General features: G+C 41.8%; 1 protein-coding gene across 1 annotated transcript in view; it reads left to right on the top strand.

The window, feature by feature from the left end:
* Positions 1–12,039, top strand: part of SLC22A15 (solute carrier family 22 member 15) — a 68,623-nt gene that overhangs the window by 40,704 nt on the left and 15,880 nt on the right. The window contains exons 6-8 of the mRNA XM_012807640.2: positions 496–711; positions 4,948–5,088; positions 10,108–10,193. Coding sequence (XP_012663094.1) covers positions 496–711; positions 4,948–5,088; positions 10,108–10,193 — 443 coding nt within the window. The remainder of the gene's footprint in view (positions 1–495; positions 712–4,947; positions 5,089–10,107; positions 10,194–12,039) is intronic.

Below are 12,039 nucleotides of genomic sequence, written 5' to 3'. Positions count from 1 at the left end.
CAGGGGGGGGACCTCAGCCTTGGGACCGTGTGTGGTCTTCTGGACCCTTCAGCGCAACCTTGGGACCATGTGTGGCCTTCTGGAACCTTCAGTGCAACCAAATTTTACAGAATAAACCCTTTTAATAAAAGGATTTGTTCTGTGATGTTTGCATTTTGTCAAGGGACCACACTTGGGGATCAGAGGGCATTGGTCGGTACTATAAACTTACCTTGACAGTCACATGTTAAAATTTATTTAAAAGTAAATGCCTACTGCTTACTTTTTTAAACCACTGTTTTGGAAGCATGCTCTGGGTTCTGGTGATGAAGTAGGCTGCATTTAACGCTGGGCTGCTGCTGAAGGCAGTGCCTGTATCTCTGGGAGAGGCGAGCTTTGAGCCCAGCAGGGAGCCCCTTTGTGGCGAGGGGATCCACGGACCGAGTGGGTGATTTTTCTCCTTTCTGAGCACGTGTACCTAGATGAATACACAGCCTTTAATGACGTCTCTTTCAGATTCATTCCTGAATCACCTCGTTGGTTATACTCCCAGGGTCGCCTGAGTGAGGCTGAGGAAGCCCTGTACCTCATCGCCAGGAGGAACCGCAAGCTCAAGTGCACCTTCTCACTAAAACATGCAACCAACAGGAGCTGCAGGGAGACCGGAAGTTTCCTGGACCTCTTCCGTTACCGCGTTCTCCTAGGACACACTCTGATCCTGATGTTCATCTGGTAATTAAACCGAAGGGGTGTCTGGATCTTCCGCTCAGCTGGCTAAAGCTCTCTCAGTTGTCTCTCCCCTCTTTACAACTACTGACAGCTTTCCCTGTTTTGTCAGCAAGAGGCTGTTTTTGTAAAACCAAGGCCCCTGTCCCTTAGCTCGGGCATTGTGTGTACCCTGCTGTCACAGCACTGTCTCCCCAGCGGTGGGCAGGTCCTCTGAGCTTAGTAAACTTTGCTCTTGAGGTATTCAATGTAAAATGTAAACACAGAAGGTACCAAAAAAAAGTATGTACATTTTAAGAAATGAAGAAACTGTCTTAAATTTGTGGTACTCCACATATGAGTCTTGCAGTTATAAGAGGTGCTCACTGGGACTTGTATTCATCTGTTGTTATTGGTTTACATATTAAATTACAATTTTAAAAGTCTTTTTCCTTTCTTAAGATGTAGATACATTCCTCACCAAAAGGAAAGAAAGTGAACAAGCATACCAGAAACAGCAGAGCCTCTAAATAGGACTTTTAAAAATCCCTGCCTTTGGCTGTGGCATCAAGGAATTTCCCAGTGCCCTAGTCACAGTGCCCTGTGCAGCACCGAGACATGCTGAATGTCACCCATCGTAGAGGGGGGCCCCAGGAGCGTGACATGAGGAACCGGGGGCCGTGTGCGCAGATCAGTGATGGGACCGATGAACACTCTCCGATGAACACTTTAGTTTAGTGTCAGCTAAACACTGACTTTCTAGTTGTCCCACCCACTCAGAAAGGGCTCTCAGTGCGTATGTAAGTTGTATTCAGGGTTTCAGGAGAGCTCCATTTTAAAACTGAATTTTAGAAAGGAGAGAAATGGATGGGCATGTACAAGTTGTAGATTTCACAGATTTTTAATATTATGCATTCTGCTTAAAGGGTCGTAATGATCAGACCTACTGGCTAAAGGACTGGCCTGTTACATTGGGGCTTGTGTGTGTCTGCCCCGAAGGCTGTGTTACTGAAAACTCAGCGCTAGCTCTAGAGGCTGCCCCAGAAGGAGAGCAAGTGGTTTGAGGACAAGGAAAGAGGAGTTTATTACTTTGTTGTCGAAGGAGGGAGAGTGGCAGATTATCCTCTCAAAATACCAAATTTCCTTAATTTAAGCAGAAAGGTTGAGCTTTTAAAAGAGAGGACCTTTTGTCAATCAGCTGCAGTCAGAGATTAGATTCTAATTGTCCGATCTCTGCCCGTGACAAAGCCAGGACCTCCACCCACCTGGAAGGCAGTGTGGATCTGCACCCCCACCTCACACAGTTCAGCTGAACCATTGCTTGTAGCACAAAGAACATAAGACCTCCCCCCGCCGCCCCTCTGGACCACAGCCAGCTGGAAACAGAGCTCAAAGCAGGCCTCAGTTTCCAAAAAGCACAGGGGAGTTTTTAAAAGGTAGAAAACATTCTTGCCCTTTTCCCCCAGACCGTCCCTCTGTTACAGCTGCTGTAACTCTGTACTTTCATGTGGAGACAAAGGAAAGTGATGTTATAGGAAGGTGATCTCATGTATGAGCTAAAAAAGCACAGTAGCTTGAGAATAAGAAGCTGCGGAGATGTTTTTCTGTATCACGATGCTCTTTTCCTGACCTCTGTTTCTGCTTATGTTCAGGAAATTTGGTATTTTGAGAGGATCATCTGCCACTTTCCCTCCTTTACTGATGAAGTAATAAGCTTCTCTTTGCTTCTCTTCAAACCACTTGTTCTCATTCTGCTGCAGCCTGGAGAGCCAGCTGAGCTGTGGGGAACAAGCCCTGGTGGCAGACATGTGCAAGCAGACAGGCTGGCCACTGCCTTTCCGATCGGGGCCCTGTCGCACCAGCTACTCCCTTCCTCTTCAAAGCCAGCTCAGTGCCGGAAATATCACACTTGCATAATACCCGTGGAAGCTTGGAGGCATGGCGATTAAGAGAACTTTTGAAAACCAAACTCAACAATATGGCATACGCACTACTAATTTGAGGTTCTGCCTCTTCAACAGCAGATATTCCCAAAATATATTCCAATCCCTACGGATGGGAATAAACTCACCATTCACCTGTCACAGGCAGCCAGATAAACCCTCTGTCTTGGAGCAAGTTCCTACTTGTTGGAGATTATTTACTGTTTTTATTTTTGTTTAAGATTTTTATTTTTTCCATATCTAATGTCCTGGTTCTGGTACTCAGTGGATAAGACAAAAAGCTAGACTTAGGGCCAGTGAGGCCATCCCTATTTACTGCATATACAGCCAAATAAACCTCTTGCCCCAGGCTTGGCATGTCCAACCTCATGAAAATAGAGACGATGTCGTTCCACGATTGCTGTTCTTTTTGAAGATGCTATAAATTTCTAAGGTCTTTTCTGTGGCTCTGTACTGAAGAAAGCCTTAACTAGGGATCAAAATGATACCCCATGCCTTTTAAAATAATGCTCTGGTGCCCTAAATATACTGTTTAAGATTGTGAAAGCATTTTAAATTTTGTCTGGGGCTCATAAGGAAGACTGAAATGATTTCATCAGCCTTCATTATGGATCCCCATGACCTTCTCTTCTAGAAAGGCAACTTGAAAAGCAGGAGACCCAGCCTTAGGGGTGATAAGGCTTATGCTCCCCTAGTCCCTTTCACCACAAACTGGTAACTAAATACTTCTATTGTCCTATGGCTTTGTTTGTTCTTGCCCTGACTTGATACCATCGCAGCTTGGTCAAGTAAGTCTTGAGGCTGGAATTACTGTGCTGGAATTGCCATTGTAAATGCAGACAGCGTACTGGGAAGTAGCGTTATAGGAGGAGGAGGGTCTCTGCTGCTGGTGGAAGGGAGTTTTAAAATATTTTTGAAAACCACATGATTTAAATTTGTCTTCTGCTTACATACAAGGTGCCTAGGGGACAGAGAAAATAGACAACTCAGTGTCCCCGTGCATCCTGACACATGACAGCCTGGCTGTAACTCTGCTTATCCTCCTTAGTAACGGGGTGACAGCTCTCTTCCAGTAAGAAGTAATGGGAAGTAGTTGCTGCTTCTGGCTCATTTGCTAGGGAGGGATGAACCACTGGCCAGTCTAGCTCCAGGGGTCCCTCGCTCCTCCTCCCCATCCTCTCCCCTTACTATGACCCATTCTTAATAGCCTGGGGTACTTGGTCCACGCCTGTGTTTTGGAAGAGATGGAAATTTTTGCTTTCTTATTTGATCTCATCATAGCCACATTTCATTAGACTTTTTTCTAAGCAAAACTAAATGGAAACAAACGAGAATTTCCTCTTAATAAATACTGGTCACACTGAATTACAAACGCATAAATTCTAAGGAACTTAAAGCTCAGGTGTTTTACTGCTTGTATAGAAGTTTATGGTTTACCAAATATATTCACATGCTAATAAAGCCCAGTTTCAGGGTTTTGTTTTTGTTTCTTCCGTTTTCTTGTGTTGTTTTTAATAATGCAGTTTCCTAGGCACAAAAGATTCCATTACTACCTTCCGTTTGAGAAGGCCCTGATTTGGAATTTCATGCTGGCACTCTGGCCCCCTGCTCAGCCTTAGTTCTCAGATTGCAGGAGATAAGCTTGGTGCCTCCAGAAAAGCCTGCCCCCAGGAGGCACTCCCTAAGTGTTTGTTTCAGGAACAGTGTGTATAAAATACATTAATGACTTATTTATTTTGCTCCTGTTCTGGGTGTCTATAGACTGTATACCTACTGCGCACAGGGTGAGGTTAAGACCCAGACTGGGAGGTGACTGGATCATCAGGATGGAGTGCCAGTCATTTCTGGTCTGCAGATGACCCTCTGAAGGTCCAGTCACTTCTCAGCCTCTGTAGTCAATACCGGCCTCTGTTGGCCTTCTCCATGGGAGGTCTTCTCTAGAATCATTCTGATGATATCACAACCACCTATGGCAAATGTTCCATCAATTATTGAATTAAAGAATAGGGTCATTGTTTTCTATTAAATGCAAAAGTGCTCGCTGAAAGCACAAACAATGTCTTTCATCTTTCAGTGGCTAGCCATTCATTTGATTTGTGTAACATACCGATATGACTCAAATCATTTCCAAGGCTCCATTATTTTTTTTCCCTAGTATAGAAATTTAGATTAAGACAGAATGATTAGTGGGAGAGTCAAGCTTTTTGCTTGTAGCAGATTGCATTGTATTAAACCAAAATTTGAATCTTCTCTGACAAATTTTTATGTGTTTTTTCTTTTTCTGTCTTTTCCCTCCCTGTTCTTTGACCCCCAAATGCAGGTTTGTGTGCAGCTTGGTGTATTATGGCCTAACTCTGAGTGCAGGTGATCTAGGTGGAAGTATTTATGCCAACCTGGCCCTGTCTGGCCTCATAGAGATCCCATCTTATCCTCTCTGCATCTACTTGATTAACCAAAAATGGTGAGTATGGACAAATACAACATAATTAAAGAAAACGTGCATGTACACACACACACACTCTTCAGCGTAAGTACCTAAATATTAGTGTCTTTGTTTATATGCAGTCTCTGCTGATTACTTCATGGTGATTAGAGTTTCTTTTAGGCCAAATACAATTATGAATAGAATTCATTTTTTTAGTGCAGTATTTCTTGGGTTTCATAATTATGAGTTTTCATATAGCTTTTAGATAGATTCCAGTCCAATATTAAATATTTGAAATCTAAAATGGTATATTTTTTAGGTTGCAATGTTTGTATTTGTTAGATAGAGTCCCTCTTGTAGTTGCATCCCACACCCAAGAAGTGTGCTATGTCCTTAACTTGTGCCCACTAAGTGGGAGCACACCAGTCCCTCTCCCACCCTCCCTTCTACTCCCTTCTTCCTTCCCCTTCCCTAAAATGATACTGAATATCACCATCAGAGGGTCTTTGAATAGTCTATGTATAACTTGTCAATTCTAAGAGATAGGATTATTAGCTTTATGTGGGTAAAACTTCATAAAACAAATTAATAACATTTAGAAGTTCTTACAAGAAGGCAAACAATTAAAGAAAACCTAAAGACTTTCTGTTATTTATTTAAATTTCAAAATAATAAGGGGGTACAAGTGTTTTTGTCATATGGATACCTTGTATTAATGTAATGCTTAAGCTGGGGCTTTTTTAATGCCCATCACCAGAATAGTGGTCATTGTACCTGACGGGTGAGTTTTACCCCTCATCTCCTTCCCCCTTCTCCCCCTTCTTGGTCTCCAGTGTCCTTTACATCTCTTTGTGCCGGTGTGCCCGTTGTTTAGCTCTCACTCATGAAAGAGGACGTGTTTTCTTTTTTATTCCTGAGAAACTTTGCTCAGGATAATGGTTTCCAATTCCAAGTTGCTGCACACATTGTTTCGTTCCTTTTTATGCTCCATGGTATTATATGTGCTGCATTTTCTTTATCTACTCATGAACTGCTGGGCACTTAGGTTGATTCCACATCTTTGCAATTGTGAACTGTACTGCAATGAACAGTCGAGGACAAGTGCCTTTTTTTATACCTTAAAATCATTTTTTAAAAAGCCTTATATGACTAACCCATGGCCAACATCAAACCAAATGGGGAAAAGTCGAAAGTATTCCCCCTAAGAACTGGAACAAGGCAAGTAAGCCCATTGTCACCACTTCTATTCAACATAGGACTGGAAGTCCTAGCTGCAGCAGTCAGGCAAGAAACAGAAATAAAAGACATCCAAATTGGAAAAAGAGGAGACTGAACTATCCCTGTTCACTGATGATATGGTTTTATATTTAGAAAAATCCCAAAGACTCCAACAGATGACTCCTAGATTATTAAATAAATTCAGTAATGTCATGTTACAAAATCAGTGTACACAAATGATTAGCATTCCCACCTACTAATAACAGTCAAGCTGAGAGTCAAATCTAGGACTCAGTAGTGTGTACAGCAGTCATAAAGAAAATAAAATACCTGTACATTATTTGAACAATAATTTTTAATTCAACTTGTTAATATGTTGTTTAGGATATTGCATCCTCATTTATAAGTGAAGTATGTTTGTAATTTTCCTTTATAATAATACACTTTTTCCAATTTTAATGTCAGATATGTCCAGATGAAGTAGAATGAATTTGAAATATTTCTTCTTTCTCTGTTATCTATCAGATTTGACATGATCTGTTTTTGGAAATTATCTTTTATTTTTGTTATTAAGTATTAGTTGTTTATTTTTTGAGACTTTGGAAAAAATTTTAAAAATAAAAAAAAAAGAAAATACCTAGGATTATAAGGAGGTGGAAGATCTCTATAAGGAGAACTACAAAGCATTGATAAAGAAATCATAGATGACAGAAACAAATGGAGAAATATGAGATGCTCATAGACTAGTAGAATCAACATGAAAATGTTCATACTGCCCAAAGCGATTTACAGATTCAGTGCAATCCCCATCAAAATATCCCCTAGCAAAAACATTCCTAAACTCATTTGGAACCAAAACAGAGCCCAAATAGCCAAAGCAATCTTAAGCAAAAAGAACAAATTTGGAGGCATCACATTGCCTGACTTCAAATTATACCAGTGGTTCTCAACCTGCCTGATGTCACAGCCATTTTAATACAGTTTCTGTGGGTTGTGACCCACAGGTTGAGAACTGCTGAATTGTACTAACAGGCTTATAATAAGCAAAGCAGCATGGTACGGGTATAAAAATAGCTACATAGAATGATGGCCTAGAATAGGAGATAAAATAAAAGCATCTGCTTACAACCAACTGCTCTTTGACAAAACAGACAACCATGTACACTGGGGAAAGGAAGTCCTATTCAATTATTAGTGCTGGGAAAATTGGATAGCCACATGCAGAAGAATGAAACAGGACCCCTGTCTCTCACCATATACAAAAATTAACTTCAGGTGGATGAAACACTTAAATGTAAGTCATGAAACTAAAACAATTTGAGAAGAAAATGTAGGAAGAAGTCTTCTAGATGTCAGCCTAGCAAAGAATTTGTGACTAGGACCCCAAAGACAAATACGGTAACAACAAAAATAAATAATGGATTTAAGTGTATTAGAAAGCTTCTATACAGCAAAGGTAATAATCAACAGAGTACACAGACAAACCACAGAATGGGAAAAATATTCACAAGCTATCCATGCAACAAAGGACTGATATCCAGAGTCTGCAAAGAACTCAAACAAATCAGCAAGAAAAAACCAAAGAACCCCATCAAAAAGTCAGCAAAAGACATGAACAGAAGTTTTTTGAAAGAAGATAAAGGGCCAACAGACATGAAAAAATGCTCAGCATTACTAATCAGGGAAATGCAAATTTAAACTGAAATGAGATATCACCTTACCCCAATCAGAATGGCCACAATTAAAAAGTGGGAAAAAAACCCCAATAGATTTAGGCATGGATGTAGAGAGAAAGGAACACTTACTTATACCCTGTTGGTGGGATTGCAAATTAGTAGAACCTCTGTGGAAAACAGAATGGAGATTCCTCAAAGAAATAAATGGAAGAGTTACTGTTGATCCAGCAATCCTACTACTGGGTATCTACCCGAAGGCAAAGAATCATTTTATAAAAAAGACTTATCTTCTAAGACCCACTTACTCTGTTGAGGGAGAAAAATATATCCTGCTTATTACTCATTTTCAGTGGCACAGTTTTGAAATACATTTTAAAAGTTATTTTATAGGGCACCCTTTCCTCAGTTTTCTGAGATCACTTCTGTTACTTTGTCCCTGGACCAAGGCAATTAAAAATTCCGTTTTGTGTGGGCTAGGAATCAATTGGATTATATCATTTCTCGTTCTCCAGAAATCATTTTCTAACCAAAAACTGGCTTCTTATCGCACTGTGCTTAATGCTATTGTCAGGATGTTTTAGTCTAGAGCATTTTGAAGGGTGGGTTTTGATTTTGCTAAACTGAAGGCTTTTTTCTTAGTTGCTCTGCTGACCCTTCACTTAGAGGGTCCAGTTTATTGTCTTCATAATCTAAGAACTAGGGCTGACGTCATATTCAGAAATGGTTCCCCAGCAGCCCCAGTGGTGCCCGATGTCCCTCCTTTGCGCTGCCGCAGCCTCCTCTGCAAACCTCTGCGGAGCAGGCAGTGTTCTAAGAAGCCTCTTCCTGTGGCATCCTGTGTGTCTTTGTGTCCCTAGTGTCCGCCTAGCATGGTGCACATCACTTGAAAGGCATCAATACTGACTGCTAAACTCAGCAAAATGACCCAGTACAGAAGGCTCCTCTCCTGCCATCCAGATTCCAGATTAAAATCTGAGCAGGAATGCTCGCTACTTTTAAGAGCAGGCAGACCTGAATTCAGATCCGGTCTTAACCGTGTGCTAGGTGTATTATTTTGACAAGATCCTTCACTGAGCCTCTGCTCCTGCTCATTCTCAGGCTAGGGATTCTACAATCCCCTGGCAAAATTGTTATCAAAATTGCAAGTAATACTGAGGTCCCTAGCTTAGCACCTGGTATGTTGCCGGCCCCTGGAGAAGGGAGACTTATTAATGTGATGGCTCCTCTAAGTCTGGGGCTCTCATTTGAAAATAACTCCTCTAATAAAGTATATGATACATTTCACTTCATTCTGATCCATTACCAATAATTTTTTTCTGTTTGTATTTTTTTTATTAAATAATAGCTGTGTACATTAATGCAATTATTGGGTACCTTGTGCTGGTTTTATATACAATTTGAAATACTTTAATGAAACTGGTTAATATAGCCTTCACAGCATTTTCTTAGTTACTGTGTTAAGATATTTATATTCTACACTTAGTAGATTTAACATGTACCCTCGTAAAATGCACCATAAGTGTGGTCCCACCAATTATCCTCCCTCCACCCATCTTCCCCCCTCCCCTCCCCTCTCCTCCTCCTTCCCCTTCATCTTGGGGTATAGTTGGTTTATAGCTTTCATATGGAAGTGTGGGTGTTTATGAATTGGTTTCTTCTGTTTGCATTTTTAAGAGACTTTTTGGTTTGATTCTTTTTTTAACAATATTTAAAACTTTTCTCTGTAAGATTCAGGTAACTAGACAATAAGATGAACTGAATGAATGGAGATGAACTCCATTCTCCTTGCTTTAGTCTCATTCGCCAGAATATAGAATGTTGCAGTATATGCCTAGGGGTTTATCATTAGGATTAAATAAGATAGTAGACGGAAAACATTTTAAACAGAGTCTGAAACATAGTCAGCACTTACGGACATAGACTAATTCTGTGTGGTTCTCCCGCCCACATCCCTCTATTCTGCTGTCCAGAACGTTTCCCTTTGTTTTATGATGGTTATTTATTGTGTGTCCTAGTCACTTTCCTATCAGTCACCACACTATAAGAAAAGATGAACATGTATGATGAAACTGAAGACGTTTAAAAGGGAAGGTTGGGAAGAAGCTGCAGATGAGTTTGTAAGATTCACAAGGGAAATGTGTCCTTTATCTGTTTTGTTTAGGTTTGGCCGGAAGCGGACGTTAGCAGCATTTCTGTGCCTAGGAGGCCTGGCTTGTCTTATTGTAATGTTTCTTCCAGAGAAGAAAGGTATGCCTTTGAATAGCACTTTCATTACAATGAATCTCAGTGTCGTCGGGACATGACCATATGCCAGGCTTCATTTCTGTGATTGCATATTATTTAGCAATTGTGTGGGGTATAATGGACCAGATTCTTTCCATGGCTTCAACTCTTCTCTGGGTGAATAGAGGTGCACTATTAATTCTTTCGGGCTATTAAGCTACCATCTGGGGTGGTTAGGATGCAGTACTGGTGATGTGAGAGTTGTTTATTTGATGGTAATGAGGACCAGTTAGTTCTGCACAGAACGAAACTCTGTCCAAGGTTGCACATTGCACTTTCCATTTCAGCTAACCACAAGATTGCGGTTCTCAAAGGTGGCTTTGGTACGCTGAATATCTTCATCCGTAGTCTTAAGGTACCCCGGTAGTAACAAAAACAACAGCAATAAGAATATTATTCACTGTTGGTGACACTGGATATTCTCTCAATCTTATGTAAAGTATAAATAAAACGTCTTTAGGAAGCTGGGTTTTTTTTTAATATATTGGTAGTTTTGCTTTGCAAACATAGCTTCAAAAAAAGTCCCTTTGGCATCCTCATGGAACCTGGTCACTGTCCCTATGTAGAAAGTCCATAGGTGCTGCTGTTTCTCAGTCTTTGTACTAGCACTCCTGAGGCCGTGGGGACTGCAGTTCTCTCTGTGGTTCTCAACAAAGAGGAATGGGCCATCACAACTGTCTGATGTGGGACATGCAGTGTAACAAGAGCCCTGTTTCAGAGGCTTTTAGATTTTGATAAGGCTCTAGGACAGCGCTTGCATTCCTGGTGAGAGATGGTTTGACATAAAGTTTTGATAACTACTGCAAATGCATGAAAAATTTACTACCCATCAGAGCACATTATATATGAAGTGCTCCTTTGGAAAACTGCTTCTCCCTGAGGTTCACTTGTGCCCATGTCTGACTAACGACCCCAAAGCTGCTTGTTCTCCTTGTTTCATGACCCTTCAGTTACCCACTCGGCTTCTTCGAGTTCTGTCCTGAGTCCAGACTATGGTTTGTTTACGAGTTAGAGATTTTGCCCAATATTCAGGGCAGCCTTTTAAAATGATTTTCATGGAATTGTAGAAAGCAGAGAATTCAGCAAGTTTGCCATTTCTCATTCTCTATGCAGATTGATGCCCCTGCTAGTGCCAGGTGGAGGGGAAGCTCCTTGGCAGTCACCAGCCGCGGGCTGTGGGGCCAGGCGCCCAGTTCTGCCTGTCTGGGGCAAGGCAGTGATGGGCTTCTTACACTAGGGTTGTATGTGTGGCAGATTTTGTTTTCCATGGGTCCCTAAGGAATTCATTTGTGTTCTGCTGCAGCAGTAGGTAAGTCTGTTTTCCTTACCTGCTCATAGAGAAACGCTTCTCATTATTCCTGGAATCAGACTCACAACCTGTCACACCTCTGCAAGCCAGACCAATTAGTGTCTTTTCTCCCTCTTCCTCACACACACAGATAACCCGCCCTCAAGGACTCTCTATGTGGCCCTTTGTTGAAATTATCTCTCAGAAATCACCAAACAAATCTCCACAGAGAAAGCAGATGGTTGGTCTCTCCTCTAGACCAGTGCGCACCACTCTGCTTGGTTCCGGTCTGTTTTGAAAGAGCAACTGCAGCCCTTTGTTCACTGTGCCCCTGGGTGGGCACTGAGCAGGAGCAGCTGAGTGGGGGCCTCTGGCGGGGTGGGCACTGAGCAGAGTAACCTAGTAGAGGCCTCTGGTGGGGTGGGCGCTGAGCAGCAGCAGCCTAGTGGGGGCCTCTGGCCGGTTGGGCACTGAGCAGCAGCAGCCTAGTGGGGGCCTCTGGCCGGTTGGGCACTGAGCAGC

Source organism: Otolemur garnettii, unplaced genomic scaffold (assembly GCF_000181295.1).
Source record: "Otolemur garnettii isolate 467f Iridium unplaced genomic scaffold, OtoGar3 scaffold00073, whole genome shotgun sequence".
In the NCBI taxonomy this organism is placed as follows: Eukaryota; Metazoa; Chordata; class Mammalia; order Primates; family Galagidae; genus Otolemur; species Otolemur garnettii.
Note: the sequence above shows the minus strand (reverse complement) of the source record. Positions and strands in the feature narration are given on the sequence as shown.